This window comes from Lagopus leucura, unplaced genomic scaffold (assembly GCF_019238085.1).
Source record: "Lagopus leucura isolate 7727_CA_CO unplaced genomic scaffold, USGS_WTPT01 Super-Scaffold_54, whole genome shotgun sequence".
In the NCBI taxonomy this organism is placed as follows: domain Eukaryota; kingdom Metazoa; phylum Chordata; class Aves; order Galliformes; family Phasianidae; genus Lagopus; species Lagopus leucura.
This window is the reverse complement of record NW_024962251.1, coordinates 1,465,362-1,485,441: the sequence shown is the minus strand read 5'-3', so window position 1 is coordinate 1,485,441 and position 20,080 is coordinate 1,465,362. Positions and strand designations below refer to the sequence as shown.

Below are 20,080 nucleotides of genomic sequence, written 5' to 3'. Positions count from 1 at the left end.
TTTTGACACAACTGAGAAATGCAACATTATTCACATCAAATGCACTCTCAGCTATGCTGACTAAGGCAATTTCAGATGACTCAGAAGAACAGTTTGCCAGTGGTGGCCTGTGGAAACAATTTAGGAGTACCAGTCCCACACTATTAAAAATTTTACCTATCATCCACAGACAACTTTGTTTTGGCCAGTATTTTCCTTTTTCCTTTATCAGTTCTATCATTTTCCTCAGAATTTTTTCAAATTTTCTTACCTAATGCAAGTGTTAAGCCTTTCCTTATGAAATGATGCAGTATCTACCTTCTCTACATGATGATTTTGTTCTTCTTACACTTAAAGAATTTCTCTAAAAATAATAACTAACTGAGTCAGGACATACACAAATTGCTAACACAGCAGCCATACCTAAAATAAAATATTTCTGGTGAAATTTCAACTATAGTTTGTTATTCAACACTGAACTTAGATCTTCTGAGACATTATAATCTTTCTTACCCTTGAATGAGTGTTTGAGGCTACCTTCTCATGGACAAGTTTCATATGTATTTCTTTAGCCTTCAGCCTCATTTTGTTATTTTCTGTAATTTTTCTAGGTTCTTTAGCAATGTAGAAAATACATTCATTTCAGGACAGATCTGAAGATCCTTTTCTTGTGTGTGTGTGTAATTTAATGACTATATGGCTTCCAGTCCTAAGCAATTTTTTCTCTTTTCAAAGCCTCTAGAAGTTCAGTATTTTACTTATTATTCAGAGCATAAATATTCTTTGACTCACTGTAAAATACTACTGTTGTGAAGCATGTTTTTGCTTCAAAAACAGATAATGCTCAACGGAATATCTTCCGAAGAGTGAAAGGAATCCACTGTGGCTCCCTAAAAAGATTATATGATTTTAAAAATACACCAAATCCATGATCAGAGTATGAGTTTGCTTGAACTGTGAAGGCCTACTGTAAAGAACTGCAATACTATCATTGGTTATAGTAGATTGACTGTGAAGAAAAAGTAACACTAGCTTTATCCTTGAGACTTTAGAAAAAAAATACCTGGGCAGTAACAATGATCCAAGCATATATACACACTGAAATATCTACAATATCTCTGAATAATTTTCCAGCAGACAAGAACAAAAGCACCTTTCTGACAGTAGTTACAAAACAACTACAAAGTTGTTAAACGTTTCTACTGAGGGATGAAAATTTGTCCACGTGTTGACTATGTATATATGTGTACATATATTTTTTATATTTGCTCTCATTTTCCACTACAGATTTAAGGGGTAAAATGGGCCAGTTTCTCTCTTGGTAATGTCATATTAAAGAAGGGGACTCTCATTCTGGACAAAGAACCCGTAGCCTTCCTGACTCCTGGAAATTCAAGCTTTCACTTGGCTTTAGTTTTTTCCTCAGTGGAATCCTGGCAATCCAGGTTACACACATCTTTACCCATCACATTTAAATTACATAAAATCCTTCCAGAGAAGTCTACGGAAATTTGCAACAAATCAGTAGCTGTAACTTGATGTTAGGTAAACTCAGAGCATGTTATCTGCTGCATGTTCATGACTACAACTTCTGGAGTGAAGCTTTTGACAGTTGAAAACCCACTCTTAGTTTTACTGAGTTTTCTGCTTTGTTCACTGCAACATATAACTCAGAACACCCACTTGCCTTCTCCGGCTGAAGGACACTAGAATGCTTGAATGATGTAACCACACCACTTGCTTTACCTGATGCTGAGAAACAGACTAGACAATCATTAAAATTTTCCTGTCCAAAACTGACAAAAAAATAGGTTGATTTCCACTAGGTGAATCAATATAGTAGCAATATCCTAGTACTAAAAATTCTATTACTAGCAGCTGTGAAAAATATCCAGTCCTAATATCCAGGTGTTTCTATTAAAAATACAGCACAGTTTGAAATGATGGCAAATAATAAATGGAATTTTTCCATCAGGAATTCAACCTAGAATTTTGCTCTTTCCATTCTAAAAGGACCTGCCATCATCCTCTATTGCAGCAGACTGCTAAAAGACACTTTCCTCACTTCTTCATACATGTGGAAGAAAAAATATTATGCTGGAAGTACCAAGAACTGTTGAGGAGCTATGAGGTTTTCAATCCGCAAGTGAGAATCCTATAAGGGCTTCTAACAGTCTGATTGGAGGTAGGTGGATACACATGGAGTCCAGAATAGTACTGTCACTGTCACACCCATCACGGGCCCAAATCTGAATGATATTCAGAAAGTTAAGAAGGTATACTGACTTGTAAGTCACTTGTTCAGAGTAACTGCCCTTCAAAAATGTCTAAATATCTCTGTGAGGTAAAATACATCTATATTTTAAAGCAGTCTTTCGGGGAAAAAAAAAAGTACAAAAAACATGTCCAATGTGTCAGTTTCACAGTCTGCAGCCCTGAAGGTGTGACTCACACTACCACACTTTGGGGCAGGGAAACTCCAGCACTTACGCAGTTTACAGAATAACTTCCTCCATGTTTCCCCTAGAAAGGCCTTGTTATGTCTTCCAGGCTATGCTCAGTTAATGCTTGGTTTAAGTAAAATGCAATTAAAAACATTTACCTGTAGACAAAACTATGCCAACTACAAATTTATAAAATGATTCGGTAAAGAAAAAAAAGACACGATATGCTCTACTCATGCTATGTTTCAAGATCTCTCTGCCTGCCCACTTACTTCCCTGACAAGACAACATTCAGGACTTCTAATGTTTGTGCATGTTTACTCTACAGCCTGCACCCTGCACTGAGAGCAAATGAGGGAGTCTACTCACTTGCCCCTGCCATTCTGTGTTTGCTATCTCCCTGGCATCAAACCTTGCTTTTAAAATTACAGATGGAGATGAGATGTGATGCAAGCTTTCAGGGCTTATAAAAATACACATTACCCTACTGGTTATTAGGAGAAACTATAAAGGACAATAACAAAAGATTACAGGGTGACTGTCTTCAAGAGAATGAATTCCCAACCATTTTAGCATAACATAATACACCAACAAAGTCAAGACTGAATGTTTGAGGTATGCGTGCACTCAAAGCTCATATAGACAAGGTAAATAAACCAGCACAATTATAATGTGTTCTTTTTTGTAAATTAAAATTACAGGTCACATTACACTGAGAGATACAGAGTAGGAATTTACAGTGAAGTAGCAATGCCCGCATATTGCACAGACTCCTCACTACTGAATTGCATTAAGAATATGTACCAAAATTGTTTGAATAAATGCCGTTTCAGAAGTTTGCATGCTTCAAGAAGGATGCAGCATTTCAATAAAACATTCCACCAAATTAAACTTCTGCTCAACTTACAGGCAACGTGGACTGATGCAGGCTGTAAGTAAGTGGATACACAGATTCAGTTTTCCACAGAAATAAAATCTTATTGTAAATACTCAACTCTTGAAGAGCAGACAGCTACCAGAAAGCAAAACCACAACAAAAAGAGATCTCATACAATCTCATAGTTCTGTTCCACCAGTACAATCAGCACAGCCTCCCCCCACAATCTGATGGGTGACTTGATGCTATATCATCACGTACTGAAACCAGAGGTTTCATCCAGTAAAAATGAATGCATTTCATCTCTAACTGCAGACAAATTAAATGAATTATAATTTAAATATGTTCTCCTGTGCCATTATGATTGAAGATTGTTATTACATCCTACAGTAATTTCAGTATTTTTCACTTCTCAAACATCTACATCCTGTATTTCAATGAAAGAAAAAAAGATATAAAAAGAAAGGGTTTTACAGTTGCTAATTTTTGTAAGTACATACTCAAGGAAATACCACATCTTTCAATATGACTTTGCATTCTTCATCAGTTGCCTTACATTTCTAAAATTTTTTTAGAATCTAATGTTATTCTAACTTGTTTCTTATCTCAATATACTGCATCTCAAAATTAAAAAAGTGTCTTGTTTAAAATCATTAATTTTCAGCTTTGTTGTACTGAAAACAACTTAGGCAGGAATACTAGACTACAGATTAAGAAAAAAATACTGTAAGTTATTTTGCCTTTTAAAGTAACAAGTGAAAGAAATAATCAGAGGAAGTGATCAGAGTGAAATAGAACAAAAGAGCAACAGCTACTGCAGTCTCATTATAGGTTAATACATGGCATTCAATTTTGATGAGAATTAATTCTCACTAACCTGTTAAAAAATGCACTCCAAAACTACAGTTAATCACTGGGAATGTAAGAATGTATTTCAAGTGGAACTAGCCTAGCAATTGTTCTTTTTGTAATCTATACTAGTGTCAGGTTTTTGCTGGCACCAAGTTTGAACATTACTAAATGTCTACAGTATTGCTGTCTCAGTTTAGATCCAAGTGAAATTCAATGTCAACCTGTGTGTTTTTATCTAGGTTTCACTCTAAAATTCTCTCATGTTTTCTGTTTTTAGTGCAATCTAGAAAAACAATGCTATTAAAATTTTCATCAAACCGAACTCATTTTTATTGTAAATAGAATTTTGTATAAATTAATAATTTCCTCTTTGTAAATATTCTGCTATGCTAAATTCTGCTGTTTTATACTATCTCTCTTAAAAGCAAACTGTGAACTTGAGGGAGCAATACTTAGCTATACAGTTTAATAACAAAAGAAACCTTAAAATCAATTCCCCAAAACAAGAGTTAACATAGCTAGCTTGTTTAAGCTGTTGTAAAATACCCAAATTTATTTGGCAAATATAAGCTGCTCTTTTCTGCCACGTTTATAAACTAATTTAATATTTCAAGAGGCATGCAAGTCAAATGCCAGCAATTACATCAGTCTACAGAGATGAACACTGTGAACTTTTTTTACTTAGTAAATTAGATTAAATGAAGTGTTTAATTTTGGAGGTTCCCATTTGATTCAGTAGCCACATTCAAGGAGCAACAGTCACTTTGTTCACCATAGCACAAAAAAAAAAAAAATCAGAAAGTCTGTAATCTTGTGACAATTTCAAAAGAGGCAGGTATTACAAAAAAAAACTATGATGAGAAGGATTAAAAAAGCTATACAAAAAGGAAAAAACAAGCAAACATGATGATGCCAAACTGATTGTTATTTAAATACTTTCTCCTTCAACATCTTTTGATTCTGAATGTCAGTGTTCACTTGGAGTGGTACAACCTGTAGCTTCACTCTGTATTGTCAACTTGTTCCACACTGCTTTTCTATTATTAAAATAGCAACCACATGCAATTTCAGGGTTAACATACTTCCAAGCAGCCTCGTGTTGGCTGGAACTATCTTCAGTTTTGAATTACTATCCCTGGTATTCACAATTGTTGCCAACAGCATTTGTTGCCAGATGAACTGTTTTTCTTAAAACTGAAGAAAAACAGCAGCGCCTGCCAGAAGGGGACGCTACGTACAGCTAGCTACACCTCTTTTCTATGCCTGCCTGTAAGAGCACAAAGCAGCCATGAAAAGGATACACTGCAAAGTTCCCGCCGAAGACAGTGACAGACAGATGGATGCCATTCAGGCGATAAGCTCTACCTGCTAGAATCTGCTTTCACAGAAATGGAAATTATTAATGAAGGTAGAAGAAACCAAAGAGGTGTGAACAGAGATGGAAGAGCACAAATACAGAGAACCATATACATAGCCCTTTCTCATCCACTTCCAGAGAGCATGAAAAAACTGAGAACAGATACAGTAGAGCAAGAAAAAACTTCCTTTTTCCAATCCCTTCCTCTCAGAAATACTCCTTCAATCTTCTTAAAGTGTATAGTAAAGAAAATAAATTACCTTTGACCTTTTCTAGAGATCCTAAAACCTGTAAAGGTAAACCTCCTATTTCATGTGCCTGAGATGAGAAAAAAAGAAAAAAAAAGAAAAACAGCGTAACAGAAGAAGCTAGGATAAACCCAGAAATCAAGGATGCCAAGTCACACCTCTACAATCTTTCTTATAATCCTTGCCACTTTTTTAGTTTAGCTTTTTTTTTTCCCCCCTCAAATTACAGTATGAAGACTTATACAGTGTATGGGTAAATAATGGATTCAAACAGGAACACACCGTCTTCTGCCTGAAGACATGGGATAACAATACAGCAATTTCACACAGCTATGGTAACTCCAAAATCCACCTTCTTACTGATAACAGCCAATTCAGATCCAGTGAAAACAAAGCATTAGTTCACTACCATACGTATTATTTTGCATGCATTATTATAGAATTTCTTTAGTCATTTCATTGCCTGGTTGTTCCATTTCTGATTCTGTTCTACAGTGCTTTGGTGCTCATATTTTCACTATCTTGGGATTCTAGATCATTAAGCTCTGCAACATTCATTCTCATAGATCCCCACAGAACAGCACTGCTGTCTTTCCAACACTGTGATAGCTAGTTATACACGTCTGTCTTCCACTTACTATGTCCAACTCTTGATTAGGAAAACAAGATATATGTTTTTTTTTCTTTTTAAACAGAGGCTTTAGTGAAAGATGGCCAAAGACTATTTAGAAAGTTAAGACTAGATACTGATTCAGTGGGCAATATTTACTGCATCTATTGATATCTTAGAACTCCCATTCATTTGCAGAACATTACTTTCATTTCCTAAGCATACAATTATTCTGCCTTACCCTGTTCACCCACACGCTTGCTGAATCTTTCCCTTAACAGAAGTGCCAATGAGACTGTCCAGCACTGAAGTCATGTTTACATTAGTATTACATTCCCAGAACAGACTTTATACATATTCCTCGCAAGCAGGAGACAACCATGAGGGAAATTACACACAAAAGCAATCAATTAGAATAAAAAAAATCGTAGCAGCTGCAGTCACCATTCAGAATTAATTAGTTTCTGTGTGACCATAAAGAGATTTACGGTAGGCCTCCTGCTTCCCTCAACAGAAATAAGAAATTTCCCTCTAGAGGGAATAAGAATAAAACCTTTACCACATTATTTAAAAAGAATTTCTTTTACAGCTGTGAAAAATAAGAGATGTAATTTCTGTGTGAAAATTTCTTCAGAAGACAGAGTCCCAGAAAGGACAGCTGATTAAGGGGGCTGAGACTAGTGCAGGACTGAGTTTAGCACAGATCCACCACAGTGACTAAACAGACTTACTGTCTACTGGAGATACTCTTCTTAGCTGCTCTAGAAAAACATGAAACTACAAAGACAGGGTGGTATACAGCAAGAGATTGACTGGAACTGCTATAGAAGTACTTACACCACAGCATGAGATGGCCAAACTAGAAAGTAAACTTACATAGTGCTTACAGACATACTCTTTTCTACCTCAAATTTACATGAATTATGGAAAAACTTAACAACAAAAGAAGTGTATATTTGGAATATAGATACATGTTTTCAAAATGAGCACAAGAACATGCTGACACTTCTCCGGTTATTTTGAATAATAGTAACAAGAAGTGTTTTGGTTTGCTGTCACTGCTCAATTTTCAAATAAATTAAGGCATATGGGTTTCATTAATTTGTTTTCGGTACTACTGCAAAGGTTTCATCTTTATTAAAGCAAGCAATAAAAATACTTATGTAGGACTCAGAAAGGAGATGGAGTCTCATCTGTGAGCCATATTGCTAAAAAAGTGAAAATAGCTTATTTTGCATCCTTACAAAAAAAAAAAAAAATCTCAACAACAAAGTAGTAAAATTCTTATGCAAGACTCAATAGGAAAAAGCCTCATCTGCAAGCCATGTTTTTAAGATAGTTGACAGCCTTTATTTAGAACCTCCTTTAATATTTTCCTCAAGTTGTCTCAAATCCAACAAAATGCTGCCTTTGTAATCTGTTTTCACTTTGTAACTAAGAATCTAATGTGAACAAGAAAAGGTGCACATGATAACCGTTTCTATTTCAGTATTTTGTCAATGATGGAGCCTTAAAATGAAGCTTGTGTTATATTTACTGTCTACATATTTAAGAAGCTAAACCTAAAGCAGTATTTGATGTTAAAAAATCATTAATTCTGTTATCATAGTAAAATACAAAAGTAGGAATGGCTGTCAGTTGCTTTTACATCCCAGCTTGAAATTGTATAGTATAAGCTTCTTCCCCACATTCTTCTCTCAATTTTCTTTTTAAAAACTCAACATACTATTTTACACTTGCAATCTAGGAAAAACAACAAAAAACCACCAGCTTTCCAATATAAAGGTTGTTAAGTTTGCTTAGTTAAAATATCTAAGAAGGGGGAAAGAACAGATATTAGTAGACTAGCAGTTCTATTAAACATGAGATTTTGGCATCAACATGATTGGAAGCAATGAACAAGTGAAAACATGAAGCACTATAAAGATTAAAAATGGGACAGAACTGATACCTCCTTTTTTATGACACTGGCCCCCAGCGTAAGAGGTGGATGTTGGTGGTATGGCAGCAAAGGTTGAACCTTCCCACCAATATTAATTACATGTTGTTGCCATGTGACAGATGGCAGCAGAGGAGCAACGGGACAAAATGGCATCTGGCACGGAAGAACAGATGAAGCAAAGGTGTGGAAACGAACTCCTCCTTGTGGAAAAACTGCACCAACTGATATTCGTAAACACTTGCTGAATGTTTATGGAGACCAAACAGTGGGTGCTGACTCAGTGAGGTGGTGGGTGGTGCATTTCAGCAGTGCTGACAGTGATGTGAAAGACAAGCCACGTTCCACATGGTCATTCTTTTTGTCATACTACAGAATGAAGAGTGTCGGCACAAACTGGCAGATTACAACTAAGGATCTGTATATGGAGCTAAAGATTGGTCACAATTCATTGGAAATGATGGTGGCAATGCTAAAATATCACAAAGTTTTCATCAAATAGTGTGCTCAGAAAGAACACTATTTGCAAGTCTGTAAGGATCTACTGAACCAATATAAGGCTGAAAGTGACACGTTATTATCACATTATTACCTTGTATGAGATGTGGTGCCATCACAAGCCAGAGTCAAAACAGCAGTCTATGGAGCGGTGACATGAATTTACCATTAAAGTTCAAGATGCAGACCTCAGAGAATAAAGTGGATGTGCACTGCCCTTTGTGATAGGAAAGGGGTGATTCTTATGTTTCCTGCAGCCTGGATAAACCATCAACACAGATTAATACGCCTTGATGCTGATTAAGCTGAAGGCTCAAGCTTCCAGAATCAGGCAGGGGAAGACTTAATTTCTCTTGCAAAATGAAAATACCAGGTCTCATATCAGTTTGACGACCATGGAGTACATTATCAATCTGGACTGGCTTTCCATGCCCACTATGTAGTCTGTATTTGGTGCCTTCTGAATTCCATCTGTTTAGGCCAATGAAAAACGGACTGCATGGACAACATTCTTCTAGCAATGATGCTGTCATTGCTAGATGCTGTGAAATGGTGGGTCAGCTCCACTGGTACAAATTTTTATGAGCCAATGTCATGGTTTTGTGATTTTTGGCTTTCGGTATTCCACATCATAACATCATGTGGGGCACTGGGACTTTAACTCTCAATGCTCAAGTCCTGGGTACCTGCCCTGAAGAGAAGAACAACTACATTCCCCAGGGGACCTTGCGGTCAGGGAGAGGAGGTTTAACTCCTGCAAGATCACCTGATGTTCTCTTTCTCACCTGCCCTTCGTCGTGGGCGCTGCTCCCGTCTCCCTGCTGCTCAACTGCACTGCGCATCTCACCTCAGCGTTGTGGTGAGGCCTATCCACCCTTTCGGACATTCTCTCTCTCATTATATTTGATTTATTAGCTTCAGTTCTGATTATATTGTATTATAGTGTGTTATCTTGCATTCCGATAATATACTTAGTAAATTAGTTTGTTTCTCCTCAGATCGGTGCCGCTGTTTTAATTATTTTGGGGTCCCCTGTTTCCTTTTTTTCCCGGAGGCGCGGATCTGCAGATCCCTCCGCCCCGCTCGTCACGGAACCGGGCCGAACCAGCCCGTAAACCGTTGACAGCCAAGCATGCAGGCTCCTCTTCAGAGCTGGTGACAGCATAGCTAATGTTGGTGACTATGTTGAAATACAGCATTTTGTAGCTGAGAACTTGCTCTATCAAATAAACTAAATGAAAATACATTATCATGTTATGTGAAGAGTTCTTTATGAAGTCACTGCTCAATAACTCAGTAACATTGATCACTAACTTAAGAAAAGGTTTCTGAGTGTGACATTTTACCAGTATTAACTCTGCTGTGTCAGGGAATTTGAATGATTTATGTGAAAGCTGTCTTGTTTCTCCTCCATGATGAATCAGGAATATTTCTATGCCAAGTCTGTAAAGGTCTCTTAGTCTAAAACCCAACAATGCTAAAAAAATATGTGAACAAATAGTGCCTTTCAGAACTGTGATTCATAAGAAAAAGAACAGGCACTTTTATTTAAGAAACAAATACACTGTATAGTCAGAAAGCATCTATTTGTTCATTTTAAAAGATAAAAAAAAAAAAAACTAACAAAAACAACCAGGAAGAGCAATTTTTACTATTAAAATTTTATGAATATAATATTGGTGCACTTTTTTTTTTTTTCTTTAAACAAAAAGGACTACTGATTTAACAGCTATTTGCCCAGGAAGTTGGAGTTTTTCCTCCTCCTCTGCTGCTCACTCCTCCTATTCAAACAATTTCAAAGCAAACTTTATTTACCACTCTCCAAATTACAAATCTGTCCTCTCTCAACAATCAGACTTACAGTCAACACTTACAGGTCCTGCAGTTATAAAACTCAAGTAGCATCAGTGTCAGCAGTTGTCACTACTGACAACCAAGGTGTTTCTTTAATTCCACACAGCTCATTCTCTGCTTGGCCAAATGACAGCCTCATTATTAGAGGGTTGTTTTTGTTTTGTTATTTTTTCCAAAGAAGTATGTAACAGCATGAATACCAGAATCAGCCACTTATCTCCAGATACCTCGTTATTCTAGATTCCATCTTCACAGAAACAGGTAGCCCAGGAAGGCTGCTAAGGGCATTCCATGTCTGTTTCCTTCCAGAGACATTTCTACACCCAGTGTATACACAAACTAGAAGACATGGAGGTGTTTTTTTTAACTGACACTGTAAGTTACCTAGAATTAGGCGGGGTAAACCAAGTCCAACCACTGTTGTTAACTGCAGGGAGCACAGAGAAAAAAGTAGACTGAAAGAAACCTTCTACCAACTTATAAAACTACTTGAACTAATGTGACCAATACAGACTTAAGTGCTAGCAGGCACTAGGATGTCTGCGTGAGCCAGTCATGAAAGTAAAAGCACCATGTGGACAACACTTATGTTGTTTGACTGCTGTTTTACAGAGCAACAGCGACAGTGACCTATTGTGGACAACCTACTTTAGCAGGGTGGTTGGACTCAAAGGTCTCTTGAGGTTCCTTCCAATCCCTGCAATTATCTGATGAACATTTCCTTTTCCCCTTTACTGAACTGTAGAAGCTCAGTTGTTTTACAAATAATATGCTAAAAATCCATGAGATGCCATCTGATGAATCTGGCAAAAAGCATGTCATGAAAATGGATTAACAAAGCCTTTCTATTAAGCACCTTCTTTTGAAGACTATGCTTAATTGGTAGATAAATAAACAAACAGATAAAGGTCACTCAACCACTGTAGTTATCGAGGAAAAAAACAGTCATTTAACGTCAAAGTAGTTCTCTCATACAATAGGGAATGCTTGCGCTGAAATCTGGAGTCTGCACCCATTCCAAAACACACAGTTGTAACATTGTCTACTAAAATCAAGATACAAGTAGAGAACACTATGAAGTTATAAAATCTCTGAAGCATTTGCTCATACATCACAATGCAAAAAATACAAAAACTGTATCAATTGACAGCAGAAGAGAAAAAACTGAATCCCATGCTACCTGCCTCCTGAAGGTAAAGTTTCAAAAACTACAACAGAACTTTAAAGCTGAAAGAAATATTCCAGTAGTATGTCATTTAAAGCTGAGAACTGATTTTGACAATACCATAATCAGTTATACAAAGCATTTCTTACCCTCTTAATTGGCACAAAGAAATTAATTCCTGCACTTAAACTGTCAAAGTACAAACTTCGAGCGCCATTCAGACCAGATAAATTCAAGTTTAGTTTGGCAAGTTTAAGACTCAAACTGTTTAGCACCTTGACAGATGCAGCAAGCAAAGATGGAAATATGGAAACACTCTTGATTTTCCAGATGTGTTATGGTAACAGCAAAGCTGACCTAGAAGATATTTCAGGGAGGATTCAGTAATGCAGTCCTAAAAACCAAAGCTTTTTATTGCTAAGCTTAACTCTATTTAATATGTAAATACACAAATATGGTAATACCTTCATAGCGTGGATTTCTTCTATTAATCTCTCAGCTCGTTTTTGGTTCTTTAGCTTCAAGTCCTCTGAACCCCTGTAAATGAAGTCCTTATTAAAAAAAAACCGTGAGTTTTGTTCACTTTCTTATTAGAGAATGGTCATACTAAGTATCTATCAAGCGATCATAAGAATGAGCACAATCACATCCCCTTGATGTGATGAACACTGTGGTGAAGAGTGGTTCAGTAGTACAGTGTTTCTCCTGTTTTGAACAGAAAAAAACCAACACTGAAGATTTAGCAAAATAATCAAAAAGACAAGCACTACTTGATTAGAAGGGAATGACGACAATTCCTATCACTAACACATAGGAGAAACTGCTACTTCAAATACAACTGCATCTAAGATCTGCAACATTTAAATATGAATGTTTAATAGGCCCATATAATTTGCTAAGTTTATGAAAGAATAGTACATTCAATTTACACTTCAAACACTGTAACAGACTCTTTTTTTTTAATCTCCAGTGAGATAATAGAAGCCACTTTGGGCCCGTTGTCTTTGGAAGTACAATCTTGAAAATGTTGCTTTAAGAATATTAACCCTAATTATTAAAAAAGCATAATTTGTATAAATATACACACTAAATAATATTTTTTGTTATACAAATTTGCAGAGAACTGCAGTGAGAAAATAATGGACAATTTGTGATCAAGACCAGAAGAGCATAAAAGATCAAGTCTGATGGCTTTGGAGGTGCTGCAAAAGGTCCTTTGAGTTGGTTAACTTCCAAATACTAAATCCTTTTAAAACATGTTAGCTCTGTTCTACTTCATGAAACTACTTCACAGTTAGTATTTTGGATCTATCTAAAATAAAGTAAAAATACAAATAATAGAATAAATGTATCAGTGTGCCTTAAGTTTTCAATGTAATGCATGTTTACCTCTTGCCCCTGTTACTAAGAAGACAATCCAGTTACTGTCTCATTTATTAAAACACAAACAAGAACAACAATGTTTAAAACTGACTTTTTCAACTTCAGTTTCCCGATGTGTCTGGTCAGTCTGCGAATGGTCAGGACTCTGGCTTTCTTCACATCTTTTCTCATCTTCACAACCTGTCAGAAAGAAGGAAGACAGTATGAAGCTCCTCTCTCTTGATGAACTTCCATATAAAACACATCTGTTACATTAAGTTACATTTTAGAATCAACAAAAGCCATTCTTGAAAACGGAATGCATTCTTCTGCTACCCAAATTCCAGTTGAAACAAATTCAGATTTCATTTAAAATCAAGCTGCTTTCACAAACATCTGAGGAAGAACAATCAACAGTCTAAAACTGCCTAAACAGGAGACAAGGCATTCCTAACTAGCCATATTTTAATATTATCCTTAGAGCCAGACTGAGCTACAGATTTGTAAAGACTCATCTTTTGCCTTCAGTTTGTTTGTTTTTGTCCCGGTAAAAGGGTACTTTTCCATTAGTGCATCTTATTTTCATTGTGAAACGTTTTAAAAGATCTAAGGAAAGATTCTCAAACTAAACACTATTTATTATTATGAAAAAAAAACCCAACAAGATATGCAAATCTTTTTATGTATCAGATTTTTGTTAAATATAAATACATAAAGAGATATTCAAATAGATCTTCAAAATCTCTATGCAGATACTCAATGCGCTACACTCAATTTCAACTTCCTACTCTACACAGTTCCCTCTACCTCCCAGAATGTATTTTAACATTAAAGAAAACCTGACAGGGATGTTCTGGTCTTACTTCTCTCCCAAAAGTAAGAGGAAAGTAATTACAATTGTTAGTAAAAAGGTGGTACTAACAGAAAAATCCTTGGAATCTTTTGGTTTAAAATTCCATCATGGGAAACCTTAAGACAAAACACAGTCTTCACAATGAAGCACATTTCAGAGAGACAGATTCAACAACTACTTACAGTATTGCTAAATTAACTCTCAAATATTATCTATTAAAATACATTAGGATTTCATATTTAAATTTACAAAATATGAAATATTTAAACAAAAACATTATTGTTCCTGCCAAAAAGTCAAATTTATCTTAAGTTCATGCAATGTGGGTAAGAAGCTGGCACCTCTTTCTCAAGTAAGTTCTTGACCTCAAATTTCTACACTGGCTTATAATTTCTTAGAAACAACATGCAAATGACTGCATCTTGCCCAAATATTTGAGCTATCATCCAACCAGTTCTCCCAGGGAATATTACCATTAGAAACCAAAATCAAGTTCAACCACAAAACAAAGCAACAAAAAAAATCTTCAAAGCTCATTGAGGAACATTTCACATGACACTATGATGGAAAATCTGAGACCAAAAATGCAAGAAGTCATTACTTGTTTGAAAAAATGACATATTTTGCACACACCTTATTACATTTGTAGCTAGGTTACTTGTATAAGTAAGCATTTAAGCTTCATATTGTGCTTAGTAGCAATTCTACTAATTCTAAGGACTAATCTGTTGAAATAATTTCTAGGAACAGGACCCTTAAATTAAAGGTCCCTCCTCTTGTCACACTGAAGGAAAAAAAGCAATGCTTCTGCTGAAAGTAGGAGGGCAACTGTCATGTGGTAGTTATTTGAAATTGCACAGAGAGAAAAGGGAAAATATGTTGTTTGGTAATAGGCAAGATAACATCAAAAAGGGCAAACTGGGCCAAACTTGTGGTCTTCTAATACAGTGACAGCATTGGAGGACAAGGCGAGATAACTGATGCCATTTACCTTCACTTGTGCAAAGCCTGTTGTATGGTCCCCCACAAGACAATGACACTGACCGTAGGATTAGCATATTGGCTGAGTTTGGTCAATGGCTCTAGGAGTCCAGGTGGAGGCTGGTGATGAGCAGTGTCCCTGAGGGAACTGCCTTGGGACTGCTGCTGTTCAATATCTTTATCAGTGACACACACAGTAGGATTGAGTGCACCCTCAGTGAGTTTGTGGATGAATCAAGCTGAGTGGTCCATTCCATACAACAGAAGGAAAGGTGGTTGAGAAGCTAGAAATGCGCAGGTAGTGAATACTTGAAGCCTGGAAGGACAACCATATCCTCTGCTGCATTTAAAAAGTGTGGCCAACTGGTCAGAGGAGGTAATTCCCTCTTGTGAGGCTCTATCTGCAGTATTCCACCCAGGGGCCCTCACCGTAACAGAAAGTCCTCCTATTAGAGGAGGGCCATAAAAACATGAACTGGAAACTCCTGCTGCTAAAAGGTACTGAAAGAGTTGGAGTCATTTAGCCTTGAGAAGAGATAGCTCCAGTGGAGACATGACTGTAGTGTTTCAATACCTAAAGGAAAAACTGAAGAAAGATGGGGATGAGCCTTACTGCTAGGGCGAGCAGTGAAAGGACGAGTGGTCATGGTTTTAAACTATTAAGAAGGAATATTTACATTAGATGTTAGGAGGAAACTCTTAAGTTAGTGAGCGGTGAGTCACAGGAACTCTGCCAAATCTATGCTTGATAGCTGCACTTTGTAAGTCTCCATGCACTGACAAAGAAATGCTTAACATTTGCCATCTTAGGGTGTAACCAATTTTTTAACATTTGATATTGAGGGGAATTATCTTTTTAAATAGTTCCCTGTAATAAAACTTCCTATAAATAGAGGAAAGAAAATAAAGCGCATTCTAGTTGAATACCTCTTCTATTCTACATATGTTCAAAAACATGTAAACTGGGTACACCATTTCAGAATGAAGGTGGTTGCTTTTTGTTTGCTTTTTGATGTATCTCCAAGCTACAAACTCATTTGAATTCGAAGAATTCATACAGTGACTTAACATGGTAGTTTCTGCATACCCAAATACTAAGTATATTTAACTTTCTCTCCAAAATGTTTTGTAATGTATTTTTATAGAAATCTTAATGCAGACACAGCATGTTTCTGGGGCACAAATGAGCCAAGACCCAACCTCTCCAGCTGCCAGCCAATAAAATCTCTGTAGACATATGACAGCAGGAATGAGGGAAGGTATTCACTCCTTGGCAGGCTAGGCACATCAATTTATGTAATCCACAGTCACTTCTTTCACACGGGACAGTATGCATCAACTCTGTTCTTGGAAGTACTCATGAAGTTCTCAAGAAAGCAGTCAGTTATTTGGAAGAGAAACGAAAAAGGCTTTGCTTCAGATATACAGTGTGCCTGAAACAACGGGCCTTAAACTACCATTGTGGCTACCAGGACTCAATGAACTGTCAGCTTCTTGCATCAAAAAGCGAGGCAGGCAAACAACTAAACAATGAAAAAGAAAATAAAAAGTCAAAGAACCTCCTACGATCCTCAAACAGAAACAGGTAAACAAAAAAAAAAAAACGCCACAACTGTGGTGGCTTTTAAAAAATTGTAATAAACATTTACTCATAAAAAATAATGGTTTTTTTTTGTAAATAAATAATAAAAGACAACAAAAAAGGATGAGTCTTGGCATTGAAACTTGCAACAGCTAAGCTATCAGACAGGGTCAGACTTACCAATGCTTTAGGGCACACAGACAAGAATTTGTAATATACTTAAAGGCAACAGTAAGCTCAAAAGAATAATTATAGCCTCAGGCAAATCTCAAAGCAGACCTATCAATAGCAATACATTCCAGGATTCCTAGAAATTCAGGAAGCATGCTGTTGTAAAAGGAGGTAACCACTTCAAGGATTCTTTGCAATAAAGTACATGGGATGCCTTTTGTTTTGGAAGACACTTGGTTTTGCAGAAAAACATTACCTAAGAAGCAACTGCACTCTAATTATTAAATAGTAAGAAGTACTGGTCATAGTTACCAAGAAATATTCCACAACTGTATTATAGATAATTTACAAATTTTTAGATCTATAAGAAATAATAGTGGAAACTAATTCACTTTCAAAAACAAGCCAATATAGTGAAGCACACTAGCCAGAAAGAATACAAGAATGTTTCAGAAGTAAAAACCTTAGCTTAGGAACCACACCAAAAATTACATCCATTCTATGCTATGCCTTTCTTAGATGCTATAAGGGGAATTTCTATTACTAAATCCTAAACAAAGATGAAATGCAAAAAAAAAAAATACCATGTGTGTAGCTGTTTCACAGAATAGACTTCCACTGCCCCAAAAGTTTGCAATATAAAGCAAGTGTTCACCAAAACAGGATGTATGTAGGTTGCTCTGAAAGTAATGCCTTCTATTTATTTCCATGGAAACTACAACAGACACAAGGAGTACAATGACACACATAATGAAGGCATTACCTCTGGTGCAGCCCTTGTACACCTGCCAGGTTCATATAAGCATTTTCCTGCCATACGATGAAACCAGTTTCTTCTCTTTAAAGAGATTAAGGGAGATAGGATCATCAGGAAATTACTAGCCTGACAAGAACTGTGTAATCTTAGAATCATAAAATATCTTGAGTTGGAATAGATGTTGAAGATATTCAGTTCCAACTCCCCCTGCCATGCAGGGTTGCCACCCACAAGGTCAGGCTTCCCAGGGCTCATCCAACCTGTTCTTCAACACCTCTAGGTATGGGGTACCCACAGCTCCAGACAGCCTGTGCCAGTGACTCCCCACTCAAAATCCTCTCCTATCATTTTACCTTTGCCAAATTAGTGCAATTTACTGTGGTGGATTATAACATGAATTGTTCTTTTCAGTATAACATAGATTAAAAGGATACTTGGCCACGAGGCAGGAGCTCCCAGTACTTGTAATGACAATTACTGGGAAGAGCATGGATTCTTGTGGAGGCTGTGTTAAAGAATCTGGAAAGCAGAGATGTGATTCAAGACAGCCAGTATGGCTTCACCGAGGGCAGACTGTGCCTGACCAATCGGGTGGGTTTCTACAATGGAGCAACAGCATTGGTAGACAAAGGGAAAGTAACATCTACCTTGACTTACACAACTACCTGATGGAGAAGAAACTGGCTGGATGGCCATATCCAGAGATCTGTGGTCAGTGGACCTATGGGCAGGTGGAAGCTAGTGACAATGGTGTCCATCTTGGGACCGGTGCTCTTCAGCATATTTACAATGATAGACAGTGGGATTGAGTGCACCCTCAGCAAGCCTGCTAACAACACTAAGCTGGCTGGTGCAAGTTATACAATGGAAGGGATGCATTGAAGGGAGACCTGGACAAGCTCAAGAAGTGAGTCCATGAGAAACTAATGAGATTCAACAAGGCCAAATGCAAGACGCTGCACCTGAGTCTGGGTGATCCCAAACATACAGATGTACAGGTTGGGCAATGTACGGATTGAGAGCAGCTCTGTGGAGAAGAACATGAGGGTGTTGGTGAATTAAAAGCTTGATATAAGCTGGCAGCAAACAACCGCAGCCTGAAAATCTAACCAATAAAAAACATTTACAAAAGACTATTTAATCATATCTTTGGTATAAAAAATTCCTTCTATTATTTTATGCAAAAAAATAGATTTGTTTGCATGATGATATTTGAACCACTGTTACAAATCACTTAATTACAACTAACAGAAGTCTCAGAAGGAATGAATCTGTGCTGGATATACTGTCAGGAGCTTTTGATCACACACAGTATCCTTTTTAAATTAACGGGATACAGTTAGTGCACATAATACAATACAAACCATCATTCTTGTTATTTTAAGCAAGTTATTTAAGAGTCTTCCACACAATTAACTATAAAAAAGCCTTTTAAGAAAATTGTCATGTTTCCTGAAAAGAAAATGAGGCAATTTGTAATTATTAATAATAACAGTAATAATAAAAGTTTGTTGTAGGTTCCAAAACCCTAAATAACTATGGAAAGGTCCTTAAGATCCATGATGGCAACAAAATCGCCATCAAGCAGTGCAGACAAAATGACAGTACAGGCACATCTCACATTCAAATTCACATGATTAGTCAAAGATATGTGCATTCACATTTCTAAAACAATACCAGCAAAGTTCTCAAAGAAACTCTACATTAGAATAAAATGTTATATTTGGTCACTTCCAAAACTTGTTTTGAGGCCTTGATAGGCAACATGCCTCCAAATGAAGCGAGTTTTCCATCAATTAGGAAAAAATAAAAGTGTGACTAAAGGTTTGTGGATGCACTGAGAAAGGTATGCATCTGTTCCAAACTGTAGTACCAACTATGCCTCACACAACAACAACAAACACCAACAAAATCCACAACATTCTTTTAAAAAAAAAAAAAAAAAATCAACAGATTAAGAGAAAAAATAATCAGTAATATTTTTATGCCCAAACCTTCTTTAATATAAACTACTGAAAAATAATAGAATACTACCAGAGCTGCACCAAAGATCTAGAACTCAAAGTTACTTTGCAGTTGGCCCCAGCTATCCAAAATGCTTAACAGCCAATAAACTGATGGCCATGTTTTCTCCCTCGGAGCTGTCTGAAGAACACTCTATTCTGATCAGCGAATACCTGTAATGCTATACAAACACACAAACATTGAACCAAGACCTTCTTCCTCCTTCCTAAAACAGCGATGTCCCTTCTGTATCAAGATCAGACTTAATGTCCAGGCACAATTACAAGAAATTTTCATTCATAGTTTGCAGATATTATTCCAATGCAATGTTCTGTATTTCTATACATAAACATCTGAATTCAGTTTGGAATACAAGGTCCACTATGTCTCTTCATCATAACTTTTGTTTCAGCAAAACCAGATAAGTGTGCTGGAAATAATCTCCTGGTAGAAGCCTGAAGTCCTCCGACATCACATGATGCCTGAAAAACAGAGGGTATTGTTGAGTTTGCTCCCGTTCTTGAGAATTTTCATGTGCTTGCAAGGC

The 20,080-nt window shown here is 36.7% G+C and overlaps 1 protein-coding gene across 2 annotated transcripts in view; it reads right to left on the bottom strand.

The window, feature by feature from the left end:
• SRFBP1 (serum response factor binding protein 1) overlaps positions 1 to 20,080 on the bottom strand; it is a 59,490-nt gene that overhangs the window by 23,531 nt on the left and 15,879 nt on the right. Inside the window, exons 2-3 of one of the 2 annotated variants that reach the window (XM_042873768.1) lie at positions 13,298 to 13,386; positions 12,288 to 12,360 (exon numbers count right to left, since the gene is read on the bottom strand). The exons of the other annotated variant lie outside the window; for it this stretch is intronic. Of the exons in view, the coding sequence (XP_042729702.1) occupies positions 12,288 to 12,360; positions 13,298 to 13,386 (162 nt within the window). The remainder of the gene's footprint in view (positions 1 to 12,287; positions 12,361 to 13,297; positions 13,387 to 20,080) is intronic. 2 annotated transcript variants of the gene reach the window in all.